This window comes from Taudactylus pleione, unplaced genomic scaffold, assembly GCF_031769625.1.
Source record: "Taudactylus pleione unplaced genomic scaffold, aTauple2 ptg000259l, whole genome shotgun sequence".
Lineage (NCBI taxonomy): Eukaryota > Metazoa > Chordata > Amphibia > Anura > Myobatrachidae > Taudactylus > Taudactylus pleione.
Window position 1 is genome coordinate 8,198,449 of NW_028284661.1, and position 19,449 is coordinate 8,217,897.

At 37.7% G+C, this 19,449-nt stretch overlaps 1 protein-coding gene and 1 pseudogene across 1 annotated transcript in view; one reads left to right on the forward strand and one right to left on the reverse strand.

Moving 5' to 3' along the window:
• Positions 1 to 19,449, reverse strand: part of TBC1D32 (TBC1 domain family member 32) — a 484,474-nt gene that overhangs the window by 299,917 nt on the left and 165,108 nt on the right. The window contains exon 16 of the mRNA XM_088481005.1: positions 17,217 to 17,341. Within this exon, the coding sequence (XP_088337131.1) occupies positions 17,217 to 17,341 (125 nt within the window). The remainder of the gene's footprint in view (positions 1 to 17,216; positions 17,342 to 19,449) is intronic.
• Positions 11,224 to 11,342, forward strand: LOC148514775 (5S ribosomal RNA; annotated as a pseudogene).

The window sequence follows — 19,449 nt, forward strand, 5'->3', positions numbered from 1 at the left end:
AAGCCATTAAATGCAGCAGTATGGACAGTCTGACTGAGCTGTATGGTTTCTGTTCCTGGATGTGGGCACCATTCCATAATCCAAGTCCCCTTCTCTGTAGAGCATTGGGAGCGGCAGAAGAACACAAAACTGGTCCTGCACACACACACCCACACACTGCTCCCCTTATACAGTGGATAATGTATGTAAAACAGCATGCTGGGGCACTAATTTTGCACTCAGATCCACACAGCAGACTTGGTAGGAGAACCTGCTGCCACTGGGCATGTACATCTGGTCTGACATGTCCCTCATATTGCATGTTGTGGCCGTAGCACTAGTAAAACTGTGTTATATATTACTACTATTGGTGTCATGATTTGAGCAGCTGGCCTGGAAAGAGGGTTGGGTTTCTGGACAACTGGATAACCCTCTACCCCCCAAAATACAATTGAAATAGAGAGATTGCAAACCCAGATGGATCATACGGCAGATCTGTTCATATTAAAGCTATTTTAGTACATTTGCAAATAGCTATGAGGCATTGTTTGATCATATCCAGTGTAGGAACAGAGACATGCTTAAGGGGTTTGGCCAATCACTCACAGGGGGTGTGGACAGTATATAGGCTTGGCCAACCATTACGGACCACACGGACACTACAGTGTATGTTTGGTCTGGGCAATATATATATATTAGGGGTGAGCGGGTTCGGATTTCTGAAATCCGAACCCCCCCGAGCCCCCCCAGGCACCCAGGTGGGGTGAGCGATCCACTTGGGGGTGTGTGTGGGTGGATCGCTCACCCCACCTGGGTGCCTGGGACCAAACAGGATTAGTACTGTTTTTTTTCCAATAAACCCTTTGGCCCCCATTTCTGCCTCTGTCTTCATTTCCTCACCCACCACCTCCAGTCCATTAGACCCCCTTCCCTCCCTACTCCCCATCACTCCACAAACAACATCGAACACAAAAGACCACAACACACTATTACTCCAGCATTACACCCATAGGGCGAGCGCACCCTCCGCACCCTCTACCCCATTATATCGTTACACAGGACCCGGTACTCCTGCTTTTAGGAAGGTGCAGCACCCCGACACAAACAATACATCTCACATCCCATCTGCCCATACAGCAGAGCGCAGTTCTAACCCATCATTTGCAGTTATATTCTCCCAATAGTATGCCCCTGTGGCATTTACTATGTGGGCAAAACCACGAGGACAATGCATGAAAGGATGGCCCTTCATCGTACGGCCATGAGAGCAGCACTAACGGGCAAAAGTAATGATCAAACGGTTGCATGACATTATGTAAAAGGACATAGCATGGCAACCTTTAAACATAAGATCATAGATCATGTTCCTGTAATGTTGAGAGGGGGTGATAGGGCCAACCAATTACTATGTCTTGTGGCTCGGTGGATCATGAGACTTAGACCCTGATTCAGAGACGCTCGCTGCCGCAGGTGTCCACCCACAGCTTGTGTGAGCAAGCTGGAGACCGTCGCGATTATCGCAACCATCGGGCTTGTGACGAGACCCTGGGGTAGGGTCTCGGCTGCCGCAAGCCAGAGTGGACTCCCCACAAATGCCAGCCACCCCCCCAACTCGCCTACAAAACGGGGCGAGCTGTCACTCACCATCGACAGCCGCCCCATCTTGTAGCGAGCCTCGGAGCGAATGAAGTTCAGTCGCTCGGCAGGGCTCGTACATGCGCATGCCGGACGCGGCGCATGTGCAGTGGCCAAACATTGAGCCGTTTGTGAGCGCTGTGCGCTCGTGAGCAGCTCTGGATCAGGCCCTTAATACGATAGCACCCCATGGTCTCAATGACAGAATATGTTGGAATTTGCTTTGCTGATACCACTTGGTAGCATTCAATTAATATATGTGTAATTTCCTCTTTACTCTTACTCTTTACTCTTATTGCTAACATGTCACCAATCTATTTAGCTCACATACATGCTAGATATAACTGTACCTCATTTTAGCTTGCTCCTATACATGTATCATGTATATACATGTTCCTGTTTTAATATTGTGGTCGTGGTTTGTCACATATCCCTGCATTTGTTTATACAGCGTTAACTGAACGGACAGCGTCAGTTTTTCACGGAGACCAATACAGCTGAGTGCACCATACGTCATGAACGGAAGATGGTGCAAGACTCCCGGACCAAGCACTAGCACTATCGGGTGAGGTTAATTAAAGGAGAGACTTGTTCACTTGTTGTATATTTACCTTTATAGGGCCGCTATTGGGCTCTGAAATATTGGAATAAAAATGTGTTATTCACTTCAAGAACTTCAGTGCCACCTATTCCTATATATATATATATATATATATATATATATATATATATATATATATATAAATAACCTTGACAAAAGAGCCGAAGGGCTCTGAGACGTTGGTGTTATAAACTTTATAATTTCAAGTCCTACAGTGCCACCTCAGTCATTCGTGCGAGTGGCTATACTTTGTGTGTATATATAATTGGAACTGTGCTAGAGTGTCCAATGTGCTTGTATAACTTAACTTAGTGAAGCATGAAAAAACAAGTTAAATACAATATAGATATAATAAAAAGTGTTGTGCAAAGTACGATCTGTGCAAATGGAAAAAAAACACTATACCAAACGTTCTGTTAAGAGCTCATGTGTTAAAAAACTAATATATACAGTTGTGCCCAGCAAGTTTGTTGCTCCATACAGCCATGTAGCGCGCCATGCATCTCGCACCACACAGTAGCCTTGAGTCGAGCCACACAGAATGTTTCTTAACGGAATGTAGCGTAGCACTGGAAAAAAGTCATATCGTGTAATATAACGTTTTGCCTACCAGGTGTCACTTTTCCTAAACTACACAGCACATACGTCAGAGTTCCAATTCATTTTCTGTATCACCGCCTGATGATTGACTAACAGAAGCTGTGACTGGGTACACTATAGTATAGCATTTTGGTCAAGGAATCAGGGCTGTAGAAGAATGTGTAATAAAGTATTAAACAACAACAGTACAGTGTGTGCGCGAGTCCTGTACTGTTAAAAAAAAAACAACATATATATATATATATATATATATATATATATATATATATTTGTCTCATGGGCTCAGACAGGGGTCACAGGCATGCACAGCTTTCACTGAGACATGATGACTCAGTAGCGTGAGCGTCTTTTATGCAACTTTTTACCTTCAAATGCATCTGAATCATACAGCGAATCGAATTGATAGCACAAGCAGCTTCTGCTGAATAAAATTATATGCAGCATGCCTATATTCTGTGAGCCAGTTCGGGTGTATCTGCACGCGAAATGTTACGTTACACTAATAGTGACTATAACACTTTAACGTAGTGATTTGCTTGCAGATACACCCGTACTGGTTCACAGAACATAGGCATGTTGCATATTATTTTACAGTAGACATTGTATTGTACACATAACAGGGGACAAGTTTTCATAAAGAGAGATCATGTCAGGTTCAATACTTTTAAAATACACTACTCTGCACTTCTCTTCTCCCTTCCTCTCTGTATATGGCCACCCAAGTTCCTTCACCACCTCCCCCTACCATCACACAATTACTATTCAACCCCATTGAGCTCATTGTATGGCTCACCACCACCCCCATCATCATTCGCTTCTATTCAATGGTGCCGCATGCTGAGCCCGCTATTGACACTGTACACATTGCCTGCTTTAATTTGCACACTTCACATCACATACACGACACGTGCAGCTATCAACACGGCTAGAGTGGGTAGGCTAGTGGGTAAGGTATGTGGCTTGCATCTTGGGGTCCGGGGTTCGAATCATGGAAGGGGAGGTTTTTTTTTCTTCTTTTGAATTTTCATTACTAAATTAAAAATAAATCACTTGGTGGTGTGTGAGAATTCTGTTATGGTATGGCGTGACTCGTTAGACAAGCGTCTTTTATGCAACTTTTTACCTTCAAATGCCTTTTAATCATACAGTGAATCGAATTGATAGCACAAGCAGCTTCTGCTGATTAAAATGATATGCCACATGCCTATATTCTGTGAGCCAGTTCGGGTGTATCTGCATGTGAAACGTTACGTTACACTAATAATGACTGACACTTTAACGTAGTGATTTCCTTGCAGATACACGTATCCTGGTTCACAGAACATAGGCATGATGCATTATCATTTTAATCAGCAGAAGCTGCTTGTGCTAATAAGATACATTTAGGGTAAAAAGACGCATGAAAGATACACAAAAGACGTGCAGTGCTACCGAGTCACACAGCACTCCTGTGACCTTAGACTCAAGACATTTCTCTCGACATCCCACTTGGCATTTCTGCTATACAGTAGACATTGTATTGTACACATAACAGGGGACAAGTTTTTCATAAAGAGAGATCATGTCAGGTTCAATACTTTTAAAATACACTACTTTGCACTTCCCTTCTCCCTTCCTCTCTGTGTATGGCCACCCAAGTTCCTTCACCATCTCCCCCCACCATCACACAATTACTATTCAACTTCATTGAGCTCATTGTATTGCTCACCACCACCCCCACCATCATTCGCTTCTATTAAATGCTGCATGCTGAGTCCACTATTAACATTGTACACATTGCCTGCTTTAATTTGCACACTTCACATCACATACTGTACATGACAGGTGCAGCTCTCAACATGGCTAGAGTGTGTGGGCTAGTGGGTAAGGTCTGCACCTTGCACCTTGGGGTCCGGGATTCGAATCATGGAAGGGGAGTTTTTAAATTTTTCTTCTTTTTTTGAATCTTCCTTACTAGATTAAAAATAAATCACTTGGTGGTGTGTGTGAATTCTGTTATGGCGTGACTGGATAGCGCAAGCATCTTTTATGCGACTTTTTACCTTCAAATGCATCTTAATCATACAGCGAATCAAATTAATTGCACAAGCAGCTTCTGCTGATTAAAATGCAGCATGCCTATATTCTGTAAGCCAGTTCGGGTTTATCTGCACGCGAAACGGCACGTTACACTAATAGCGACTGTAACACTTTTAAGTAGTGATTTGCTTGCAGATAGACCCATACTGGCTCACAGAACATAGGCATGCTGCATATCATTTTAATTAGCAGAAGATGCTTGTGCTAATAAGACGCATTTTAGGGTAAAAAGACGCATAAAAGACGCTCTGCGATACCGAGTCACACAGCACTCCTGCGCTATGTGTGGAGAAACTTGTAATGCACGCAGGATAGATGAATGTCAACTCATCTCTATTACTGTGCTGCAAAGTACCTGTACCCAAAAGTGATGTAACATCATGTAATGTTCCATGGTGCGACACAGGAGGCCTGAATGGTGCGCTATGAGCAACAAACTAGCTGGGTACATCTGTACGTAACGTGCAAAATGCAATTTAAACCTAAAAATGTTACTTTCAATTGTATAATTCGTATAGATATAAACAAATAATTTAATAAGTGCATAGTGCAAAGAATGGGCTGCGTAAGACAATCACATCCCCAAACACCAATATCAGTTAAGTTTTAAGAGAGTCAATTAATATATAAATGTGCAGTGAAATATATAAAACAAAGTCTCAGGGGAAATTTTATTACAGATAATATCTAAAAATAAATTAAATAACATACAATTCTTAAAAAAATATATATAAAAAATATATTTCAACAAAGTAAAAAAATATTAAATATAAAAATGAAAGAGAGCTTATCTGGTGAAACAAAGGTAACTTCATGAAAGGTAATAAACGCATCCAACGCGTTTTGTCTGGACTTTGTTTTATACATTTCACTGCACATTTATATAATCATTTACTCTTTTGAAAACGTTAACTGATATTGGTGTTTTGGGGATGTGATTGTCTTACACAGCCCATTCTTTGCACAATGCACTTTATCTTATGAAATTATTTGTTTATATCTACACGAATTATACAATTGAAAGTGAGTTTTTAGGTTTAAATTGCATTTTGCACATGTTACGTATTATTAGATTTTTAACACATGAGCTATTAACTGAACGTTTGATAGTGTTTTTTCCTTTTGTTTCACAATGCTTTTTATTATATCTACATTGCATTTATCTTGTTTTTTCATGCTTCACTAAGTTAAGTTATACAAGCACATTGGGCGCTCTAGCACAGTTCCAATTATTATATATTCTTATTAGTAACGGATCACCAGGGTTACATATTTACTGTGTGAGCTGACACCCATATATTAAGGGAGTGCTGTATACACACTAATAATTACAGGTACATCTTTTGTCCTTGAGTGTTTTTGGTATTTTACAGTTAAAACACTAATATAGTGCCTTGCAAAAGTATTCACTCCACTTTGCATTTTTCATGTTTTGTTGCCTCACAACCTGGAATTAAAATGGAATGTTTGAAGGTGTGCATAATTGCATTCACAGAACATGCCTACAACTGTGAAGTTGTGTTTTTCTTTATTTTGTGAATCAAACAACATTTAGGACAACATAACAGAAAACTTCAAGTCGCTTTGGATAAGTCTCTATGAGCTTGCCACATCTTGCCCCTGGGATTTTTGCCCATTCCTCAAGGCAAAACTGCTCCAGCTCCTTCATGTTGGATGGTTTCCACTTGTGACCACAGATTCTCAATTGGATTGAGATCTGGGCTTTGACTAGGTCATTCTAACACATTTAAATGTTTCCCCTTAAACCACTTGAGTGTTGCTTTAGCAGTATGCTTCGGGTCATTGTCCTGCTGGAAGGTGAACCTCTGTCCCAGTCTCAAATCACAGGCAGACTGAACCAGGTTTTGCTCAAGAATATCCCTGTATTTAGCACCATCCATCTTTCCCTCAAATCAAATCAAATCAGTTTTCCAGTCCCTGCTGCGGAAAAACATCCCCACAGCATGATGCTGTCACCACCATGTTTCACTTTGGGGATGCTGTTCTTGGCGTGATGGGATGTGTTGGGTTTGTGCCAGACATAGCATTTTCCTTGGTGGCTGAAAAGTTCAATTTTAAACTCATCTGACCAGAGCAACTTCCTCCATACATTAGGGGAGTCGCCCACATGCCTTTTGGCAAACTCAAATCATGTCTTCTTATTGTTATCACTAAGTAATGGCTTTTTTCTGGCCACTCTTCCATAAAGCCCAGCTCTATGGAATGTACGGCTTATTGTGGTCACATGCACAGATACACCAGTCTCTGCTGTGGAACTCTGCAGCTTCTTCAGAGTTACCTTTGGTCTCTGTGCTGCCACTCTGATTAATGCCCTCCTTGCCTGGTCTGTGAGTTTCGGTGGGTGGCCCTCTCTTGGCAGGTTTGTTGTGGTACCATGTTCTTTCCATTTGATGACGATGGATTTGGTGGTGCTTCAGGGGATCATCAAAGATTTGGATATTTTTTTATAACCCAACCGAGAATTGTACTTCTCAACAACTTTGTCCCTGACTTGTTTGGAGAGCTCCTTGGTCTTCATGGTGTGATGCCTCTTGCTCAGTGGTGTTGTAGCCCTCTGGGGCATTTCAGAAAAGGTATGTTTATACTGACAGATCATGTGACACTTAGATTTCACAATATGTTTATACTGACAGATAATGTGACACTTAGATTTCACACAGGTGGACTTCATTTCACAAATTATGTGACTTCTGAAGGTAATTGGTTGCACCAGAACTTTTGAGGGGCTTCATAGCAAAGGGCGTGATTACATATACACATACCAATTTTCAGAATTTTATTTATAAAGATTCATTTTTATATATATTTTTCTCATTTCACTTCACTGAATTAGACTATTTTGTGCAGATCCATCACATGAACTTCAGATTAAAAGAAAAAAAATACAGGTTGTAATGTAACAAAAAAGGTAAAAAGGGGGTGAATACTTTTGCAAGCCACTGTAGGTTAAACACAGTTCATTGTATACTGATTACAGTAAGGGTCGGTACTTTTACTAGCGCTGTAATCTCCCATCTCTCTAAATAATTTTGGTTACTGTATATAGTTGCTTGTATACACTTATGAACCCTACTGATAGATCATGTACCGAAACAATGAACATCGTACTAAAAGAAGTGACCTATGCTATAAGGTTTTTAATGAGGAAAATGTCTCAAGCAGTGATAATATACCCACTGAAAATCTAGATAACATGTTTTGGGAAATTGAGAAGATATTTACTAAAGAGATAAAAGCCTGGTGGGACATAAAAGGATTGGAACACTATATATCAGAGAATAGGGTACCAATAGGTCTAAGACTTTTGAAGATTCCCACTTTTGGACTAGATAAATCTGAATTTAAGGATAAATGGGACAATATCCTTAGTAAATGCTCCAAAGACCTCATGAAACTAATCATAAATGAGAAGAAGTCGATTCTCTCTGAACTAGAATAAGAGATCAGAAATAAGGAGACACAAATGGAGGTGTTTAAGGATAAGGAGGACTACAAAACCAATGATGCTATTCTATTACGAAAATTGGACTGTATCGAAGAGGATGTCATGAAAGGTAAAGAGAAGAAGTTTATTAGGGAAAAACAAGACTATAAATTGAATAGAGTGAAAAATTGGAGTAGGTTCCACAAACCCACAGGGCAAGCACAGATGGCAAACCCTTGGAAAGTGAGAACAGTACCATTTGGAAGAAAACAAAGCTTTAGAAGAGACCACGATTACAATGAACCGCGCCAATATAAAGCACATCACACGAAGAATCGATTCTCTACATTTCAGCGGTATGATTGAAATAGCGATACTGATTTTTTTATCCCCAGGACTAGATCACAATGTGACCTATCCAAGAAGTTCATTTTTCAAGGAAACAACAAAACTTGCATCACCAATGAGAAAAAGAAGAAGAGAAGAAGAGGAACCAGAGGGGGCAACAGGAAGAAATTTCAAAAAAAGGAACTTGCAACAGATCCTAAAGATAAGGACATTTTTAATCTATTTAAGCACAAACTACCACAACCCGAAATTTCTGTCTTAAGTAAATGACTGTCGTTTGTACCCTCAAGTAATATGAAAAGATCCAAACCTTTATTGGTCTTAACAAGTTTGTAATAAATTTGACATTAAAGAGACATTTTTTAAGGAAGGTTAATGCGATTTTAAAGAATTTTAATTGAACGGAGTCCAAATCCGGTTTGAAAGGAGAGTCAAAATATTACCCACTAGAATCAAAAGGGAACCATCTGAGTGTCTTTTAGGAACTAGTAAAGAAAGATTTATGTGAGAAGGAGGTATGCACATCAGTAAGACAAAATCTCAAAAATAGAGAAAAAGATGCACTTAAGAAACTACCGAAGAATGAAGAAATAGTCATCAAACAAGCTGACAAAGGGGGGGGGGGAGGATTGGTCATAATGGATCAATCCTACTACATTAAAGAATCTCATAGACTTTTAGGAGATCCAAACTCATATGTGATTTTAGATAAGAGATCCTCTGGAGGAATACCTTGAAGAGTTGAGATGACTTCTTGTATATGGATTACACAATGGTATTTTAACAAAAGAGGAATTCCAATATCTCTTAGAAACCAATCCCACAACCCCCATCTTTTATTTTCTTCCAAAGGTCCACAAATCCATGATCGATCCACCCGGGAGACCTATCATTGCGGGGATAGATTCCTTGACCTCAAACTTGTCAGAGTACATGGATATTTTCCTGCATAAATATGTCATTGTATATGTATATGTATATAATATGTAGTTGTCTACAGTCATATCTCAAGGACACAACCAACATATTACAAATCATAGAAACAGTAGAGTAGAAAGAATAGTATAATAGGATAACCATAGATGTAAAATCATTGTACACATGCATTGAACACCACAAAGCGATCAATGTTTGCAGGGAAGTTTTAGAAATGGATCCATCAATCAGCACCTTACATGGAGAGTTGTTATGTGATATTATGGCTTTTATTTTAAATCACAATTATTTTACATTTTTAGACAAATTTTATCGACAAATCTGCGGCACGTCAATGGGGACAATATTTGCCCCTAGCTTTGCCAATCTTTACATGGGCAGCTGGGAAAACAACTACATCTACAATAACAACCCATTTAAGGATAATATCATAGTTTACAAAAGATATATAGATGATATCCTGATAATATGGGAAGGAACGCAAGACCTTTTTAGATTATTTTTAGATCATATTGCAGGAAACAATATGAATCTTAAATTTACATCTAACATAAATGCTGTCTCCATTGAATTTCTGGACTTGATTTTAATTGGTGAAGGAAATAGAATTCAAACAAATATTTTATAAAGAAAATTGACACTAACAGCTATCTTCACTATAAAAGTGGACACCTGCAAAAGTGGAAAAAAACATACCACAGTCAAATTCTACAGGATTATGAGAAATTGCTGTGAAAATAGCACTTGTGAAGAGCAGATGCAACTATATACTAACAGGTTTTTAGAAAAGGACTATCCAGCCTGTACATTAGCCGAAGCAGCAAACAAAACTAATCAGTTGGATAGATGCAACCTATTAGAATACAAGAATGCCAAAAACAAAGAGAAAGCTATCACTATGTTACTTACTACATAAAATGCACAGGAGAAAAAGATCAAGGATACACTTAAAAAACATTGGAATATCTTATTGATGGATCCAGTCTTAAAATAAGTTTTTCCGCCCAGACCTCCGATGGTTTTCAGGAAAGCTAGAAGCCTTAAAGATACCTTGGCCCAAGCATGTTAAGGACTGTTAATTTGACAAAAGTTATCTTCCTTCCACCACTATCCTGGTTGCTATAAATGTGGCAAATGCAACACATGTAAATATTTACACTGACAAAGAAGGGTTTTTACAAATGCCAGCAATAGTAAGGAATTAAAATCAAACACCACATGAATTGCAATTCCACATCGGTCATTTACCTGTTGGAGTGCCCTTGTGGCATGAAATGTGGGTAAAACTAAAAGAATTCTTATACTGCGAAGACAGGAACATATACGCAACATAAAAAATAAAGTAAAAGGACATACGGTTTCAAGACATTTTAACCTACACCACATCTCCGATCCTGGTGACCTAAGATTCAAAGCAATTGAACATGTAGAATTGGGAGAAAGAGGAGGAGACCTAGCGAACAAACTATCAAGGTCCAAGATGTTTTGGATCTTTGAATTAGATACCATGACTCCCCAAGGATTCAGTGACAGCTATGAGATAGCTCCTTTCCTATAAACTGGTGCTATCCAAACTGATACCGTATGTGTCCTAACTGTCATCTACAGCCATACCCCGGTATAAGCGCCCAATCTCATCTGATCTTGGAGGCTAAATATCGTGGGGCCCGGTCAATACTCAGATGGGTGACCGCTGGGGAAGTCCTGATGCTGTAGGTGCATGCTACATGTGGACTTTCTGGCATCTTATATCCTATGGGTCTATCTGAAACTAACATCTGCTTGAAGAAAAATAACAATTATTGTAACATTCTGCAATGGACACACCACTCTACCAGAAGAAGTGGAACTATCATAATATTCTACAATGGACTTACTGTTTATTTTGGTTACCAACTTCATGTTTAGAGAGAATGGAAAACAAAACTACCCTCGAACAATGAACAAGACACTATATGCATTAAACACCATGATTTAGGGTTATGTTGAATGTTCAAGATTCTACAGATTCCACAGTATTCAACTTTTTCCTTAATCATACCTGGTCTATTTTTTTATGTGCATCCATAATCATATTTTTCTACTCATAACACATATCTAGGACCTTACATGATAGTCCCAGGAACTCATATGTCTTCGAAATATTTCTTGATCTATGTCTCTAACCTTGATGTCTACAAAAACACACCTTCTTTTTCTCTATTCAATTGGCTGGTTACCATGTGATAATTTGACATTTTGCATTCTAATAATTATGACCTTTTCTATTTTGTGTCATTTACTCTATGTAGAGTTATAACTAATTTTGCTTACTATTGAATTCATATTTGAGACCTAGACTCTGGCCTTATAAAATGTTAAAATGAATTGCATGTACCATTGAGGGTAACTTATTAACTTACATATACTTGTTTTGGTTAGTGAAGTTATATTCTAACAACTATACATCTATCCACTTGATGTACCTCTTTGTTTGGTGAGCCACCTTTCCTACAAGTGGTTAAACTAATTCATAATGAGCATTTTTTCAATTTTTTTAGAAAGAAACAAGTCCTAAATTATATTGTATTGCTTCAATTAAGATCCGATTGAGATAGGCCCTCCAGAACACAGAGCAAAAAGCAGTGTCGTCACCAGCCGTATCTAGGATACTATGCTGCTGAACGGGAGGACAAAGATGGATGCGTTCCAAAACGAGGAGTACAAAGATGGCCGAGTTGACAAACGGGCAGAAGTGACGCGCACAAGGAGGACAAAGATGGCCGCGACTCGAGTTGACAAATGGGTGGAATTGACGCGCCTGCTGGGAATCATGCTGCAAAGGAAATTGGCAGAAGCTGAGCACCATGTCCCGAACTGATGAATGGGCGGAAGTGATGCATCTGATGGGAAGTGAGTTGGACAAAAGAGTGACGGAAGCTGGATGATAGCCAAACTATATGGCCTATAAACTATGAGAACTGATTTTATAAGTAAAAATAGCATGGTAACTTACTTCTACTTAAGTACATTTCTACTGATAGTTTTTTAAAGATTTTCATTCTGGTACTCGTTTAATGATCAATCAGGAACCGGACGTGATGTCACAATGAACGCCAATTAACATCAACTTGTCCCTATTAAGGGGGTTTATAAACCAGACACCCCACAGGAGCTTATTCATCCCTTGAAGAAGTCTGATGTCCAGATAAATCGCATTGGAGGCTCTTCTTACCTTTCATGAACTTACCTTTGTTTCACCAGATAAGCTCTCTTTAAATTTTATATTTAATATTTTTTAATTTGTTGAAATATATTTTTATAAATTTTTTTAAAGAATTGTATGTTATTTCATTAATGTTTAGATATTATCTGTAATAAAATTCCCCCTGATCTTTTACTTAACCTACACACTTTGTTTTATATATTTCACTGCACATTTATATATTCATTTACTCTTTTTAAAACGTTAACTGATATTGGTGTTTTGGGGATGTGATTGTCTTGCACATCCCATTCTTTGCACAATGCACTTTACCTTATGAAATTATTTGTTTATATCTACGCAAATTATACAATTGAAAGTGGCGTTGTTAGGTTTAAATTGCATTTTGCACATGTTACGTATGTATTAGTTTTTTAACATATGAGACATAATGAAAAACAGCACTAACTTTATTGTAATATTGTGCTGTAGTCATGTAGACATTACCCATTTGCATCCAGCTTCAAATGAGCCAACGAAGAAACAAGCACACCACCATTCAATAACAATTTGAAGAAATAGGTAGCAATAATAATTCATCAACAATTCAGACATCATAAAAATTTAGCAGCATTTAGCAGGTATGGTACTTATCACTGCCCATCAGTGGCCCGAAGGCTCTTTTGGTGGACATCCACCTTCCTCAAGGGCATTGAAGGGCACTGTCCACAAAAACATGCTCAAGTTTAAACTAAGCACCCATTTTGAGCCATGTTCCTGATCTACCAAGTAACAAACCTCCTAATAGAGTATCAATATATATAATTCTAGTGTCTAACATTAGAAGAGAGGATGGGGCCCTCAGGCAGTGGGGCCCATCGAAGAGGTCTCCTCTACCCCTGTTGGCCAGTCCGGCCCTTGATCAAATCAATTATTTGCTCATCATACCTACTGTTTGGCCCATCAATATCTATAAACAAATGGAATGCCTTTTTAAAAGATTTATAGTGCTGTATAACGCTAGCAATCAGGTTCTTACCAGTCAGTGTTATAAACAAGGTAACTTTGAGTCACCCATTTTTCTGACATGCTTGTCCCAGCCCAAGGGCAGTTTAGCAGAATTTACAAACATGGTATCTACTACAATGAAGTGATTGTGTTAAGATATTTTCTCTAAGCCCCTGAATCTCTTTCTAGATTTTTTAAATGGGATCTTTTTTAATTTAAGAAAGCCAATTATCAGTTTAAGATGATGAACTGGCAGTTCCCTTGTACTTGTGCAGCCCCTTTGTCTCCCTGTCATGGATACAAAGGGGAGTGTGATCTTTTAGTGCTGCTCCATGAACTTTGCAACAGAATGGCATTGCTCTAAAGAAAAAAAAAACACTGCAGGAAAGTAGAATTTGCATACCTGCAATTAGAGGGATTTTGAAAAACAGATGAACCAGATTATGTAATTGGCCAAGGTGGAAGGGGATTTGATATGTACTGAAGTAGCAAAAAAATAAATAATTTTAGCATAGAGAAAAAATTAGACTGGTAAGTGAGACTGGGAGGAAGACGGCAAGTGACACAAAGTAGAAGAACTGTGATTTGTCTAAATCACCAATTTTTGCCACGGGATATAAAACAGATTTTTTTTTATGCAAAACATGGAATTTTTCGGCAGCAAAATATATTTTTCAACCCAAAATGCAGGGCTTTGCCATTACAAAGGTTGTTCCTTAGAGCACACTAAGAAAATTGCTGACAATCTGCGATTTTGACAAAACTACACATCATTAAACAAACAGATCGAAAGAAAGAGAGAGACTGACAGAAAGCATAAGAGAGAGAGAGAGAGAGGGCAGGATGCATGACACATCACATTTTGAATGCGATGTATCCCACCACTCTTTGCAAGCAAAAAATATGTTAATTAATGCCATATGCGTGCAAAATATCACAAAGGACAACTCTCCCGGTAAGAGCTGCCCTTTGTGACAGAAGGAATTTCGGGTTTAAGACCCAGAAGTCTTTCTGTGCATGCGTCGAGTGAAGCACATGCCAATGGGAGTGCTGGGAGGGATCTGATTAGATCACTTTCAGGGGGAGTTGCGAATAGAAGTCAATATGCTTCTTTTAAAAAATTAAGATGGCATTGCCCACCACATCCAAGCTCCGGAATGTTTCGCATTCCGGTGCTTGGTGAATATGCGGTTGGCTGTCAAACCTCTGAAGACGTCATTTTGGTTTTACTGCAAAATGAGAGAGAGAGAATGTAAGAAAGAGAAGGTGAGGGAGACAAAGCAACAAGACAGTAGGGTAGAGAAAGAGGGAAAGGGAGGTAGTGAATTAAAAAAAAACACAACTGCACAGAAGGTGAAAATGACAATGACAATCAATTTGATTCTAAAAGATAATGGTAAACAAAAAGCCTAGATGCCTCCCAACATGGAGCTCACTAATCATCTCTGGTGGGATGGTAATTGGAATTTCCTTGTCTGGCCCCCAATCACTCTTTTACAGTACAGCCACTTTCATTATACAGGTTGAGTCTGCCATATCCAAATATTCCGAAATATGCATTTTTTTTTTGCTTGACTGAGATAACGAAACATTTGATTTTTGATGGTTCATTGTACACAAACTTTGTTAAGGCACAAAATTATTGAAATTATTATATTAAATTACCTACAGGCTCTGTGTATAAGGTGTATATGAAACATAAATGAATTTCATTCCTGTACACAAACTTTGTATTGAAAATATGGCTGTGTGTATAAGGTGTATATAACACATAAATGCATTCTGTGTGTATATTTGGGTCCCTTTCCCAAGATATTTCATTATGGTATGCAAATATTCCAAAATACGGTATATTCTGTTATCCAAAATACCCCTGGTCCCAAGCATTTTGTATACGGAGTCTCAACCTGTACTGAAAGTTCAGATGATTAGCAGTCACTCGTTTAGAGAGGGAGCCACTGGATTTTTTCAGGGATCCTTGGGATGGCATCATAATGGAAGTGGCTATACTATGTCATCAGTACAACCCATTTCTGTTTTGTTTAATTAGAGCTGCCTCTAGGGGTCACCATAGTTTACCAGAACATCCTTTACTATGTATAGGAATCCCAGATTTAAAAAAAAAAAACTTTGGTGTCAATCACCACTGTACTGAATCAAAGTGTCCCCAATAGTGCAGGAAGTGACACTGCATGGAAATAAAATGTAAGTACACACAAAAAAAACTAGAAATCATAAATTCAAATGTATAAAAGTAAAAGCATTAATATAACTATTCTAAAATAAACTGAAAATGATCTTCTCCGTACAGTAACGAGATTATTGATTGAAAAGGTGTGGGTTGGCATTTAAAGAGACTCATCACAGAGTGTATAGGCTTTTACTTTTAGACTATTTATTCACACCCCCTCCATGTCACATGTAAAATATTCTGCAACACTATACCTATCAATTTAAAAAAAAATAAAAAAAAATATATATATATATATATATATATATATATAAAATAATTAGTGTTAGTGACATTGCAGGGAACCGTCCTGTACAAGCAACACTCCTTTATAAGCACACCAAGTCACTACCATGTAGCATTGCTCACCTTTGTTACTCACTGCTGTTAAGTATTACTGTTAACCATAGTAAACATATTAATTTATATCCACCTGTTCCCATTAAGTAGTAAAACTCTAACTTGGTAAAATTACTATTCCGGGGTAATAATAATAATAATAATAATAATAATAATAATAATAATAATAAGTATATATCACTTTTTTCCCAATAGGACTCAAAGAGCCAAATGTAATAGGGTGGGAGTAAAGAAAATGTGAGAGTTCAGCAGTACACACAGAAACTATTACATAGGTCGAGTTGTTTTTTTCAAAATGGGAAAACATCTGGATGAGAGTTTAAATCATGTTTTTTTTTTTTTAGTCTGAAAAGCATACAAGTTTGCATGTTCTCAGACTCTATTACATTGGCTGAATTTAAGAAGTATGAGAGTTTACTTTCACATTTTCTAAACTTTCACCCTATTACATTTGGCCCAAAGTGTTTTATATTTGCATTTAAACCACAAAATAAGTTTAACAGCAAATGGCGACATTAGTAAAGGGACAGTAGTGAAATGCTTAAGTAAACAGTTGAGTCTTGAGTCTTATTTTGAAGGATTCTAGAGTGGAGCCCTCTCAAATTATGCGGGGAAGCGAATTCCATAAAGAGAGAGCCATAATGCTAAAAGCTTGACCCCCAATTGAATTTAGGAAAATTCTAGGTACTGCTAATAGTCCTTCATCTACAGATCACAGTAATCATATAAAGATCATTTAAATCATATAATCACATAAAATTCCATCATCATATAAAACTTATATTTTATTTCAGCATTACATTAAACATACCAATCTTTCACATATTCTGCTATTTCTCCATAGAGAAGAAGGGAAAGTCCTGCTTCACTTGAACAAATCCTTGCTAAAATATCAGCAATATAGGTAAGAGTGGTTTCATCACAGTTCAGCTGAACCTAAATCAGTAAGACAATAATTGAAAGTGTATTACAAACTAGCATCAAATAAAATGGAAACAGATGCATTGTGTATAAATTAATTAGCACACTCATTAGGAATACAAATGTTAAAAATAGCATACGAGTATACCTTACTTTACATAATCCTGCTCTTATATAGTCATAGAAAGAGTAAAAAAAATAAAGGGTATAAAAAAGAACTACAATCTTGTGAAATAAAGTTTATAGCTAAAAACATATGGCAAGAGTATGTTACTGCTACAACATTGTACAGATTGAGTATCCCATAACCAAATATTCCGAAATACAGATTTTTTTTTTTTTTTTTTAGCATGACTGAGATAGTGAAACCTTTGCTTTTTGATGATTCAATGTACACAAACTTTGTTTGAGCCACAAAATTATTGAAAATATTGTATAAAATTACCTGCAGGCTGTGTGTATAAGGTGTATATATAAAACATACATGCATTCATTCTGTGTTTAGATTTATCTCCCATACCCAAGATATTACATTATTTTAATCAAATATTCCAAACGGAATATTCCGATATCCAAAATACCCCTGGTCCCAAGCATTTTGGATATGGGAGACTCCCATATCCAAAATGCTCGGGACCAGGGATATTTTGGATATCGGATTATTCCGTATTTTGGAATATTTGCATACTATAATGAAATATCTTGGGTATAGGACCCAAAACTAAACACAGAATGCATGTATGTTCTATATACACCTTATACACACAGCCTGCAGCTCATTTTATACAATATTTTTTATAATTTTGAGCATCAAAAATAGTTTGTGTACATACATGAAATTCATTTATGTTTCATATACACCTTATACACACAGCCTGAAGGTTATTGTATACTGTATTTTAATGAAATTGTGCTTTAAAACAAGTTTGTGTACATTGAACCATCAGAAAGCAAAGGTTTCACATTCTCAGTCATACCAAAAATATTCCGTAATTCGGAATATTCCGTATTTCGGAATATTTGGATATGGGAGACTCAACCTGTATTAGCAAATAAAGTTAAAATCTCTTACAATAAGTAACTGAATCAACAACTAAAACAGCCACAACTTCAGTTCTAAAAATGTATATTTTGTTGCAGAAAATAGCATTTTTTTCCAATATCAATATTTTGAAAAACCTTTCAAAAATATTTAACTTGGCTGGGGCTACTGAGGAGGCTGCACTGACAACTTGCTCTTCTGAGACTGGACAATGGACTTTGATGATTGAAAGGAAGTTCAGGATGTGTTGCGCATCATATCTCTAAATATATATATATATATATATATATATATATATATATACATATATAAATATATACATATATATACATACATATATATATATATATATATATATATATAAATATATGCAGAGAAATAGAGAAATACAGACAGGTACTTATCCATCATGCAATACTATAAGGGAGGCGTCTGTTTGGCTCCAAAATTATTCAGCAGCAGGACAACGACCCCAAACACACAGCCAATGTCATTAACTATCTTCAGCATAAAGCAGACCAAGGAGTCCTAGAAGTGATGATATGGCCCCCACAGAGCCCTGATCTCAACATCATCAAGTCTGGTTGGGTTTACATGAAGAGACAGAAGGATTTGAGCAAGCCTACATCCACAGAAGATCTGTGGTTAGTTCTAAAAGGTGTTTGGAACAACCTCCCTGCCGATTTCTGTCAAAAACTGTGTGCAAGTGGGCCTAGAAGAGGATTGATGCTGTTTTGAAGGCAAAGGGTGGTCACACCAAATATTGATTTGATTTAGATTTCTCTTCTGTTCATTCACTGTGCATTTTGTTAATTGATAAAAAAAAAACTATTATTAACACTTCTATTTTTGAAAGCATTCTTACTTTGCAGCATTTTTTCCACACCTGTCTAAAACTTTTGCACAGTACTGTATGTCATCCCTCACCTATCCTCCATACGTTATGAGTGGCGTTACTCAGGGCGCACGAGAGCTGCCGGCACACCAGCTCTGGGCATCTTTTTTACCACAAATGTGATGCGAATGAGACATGCAAGCAGACTACGCTGAATAAATTGATATCAGCATGTGTATGTTCTGT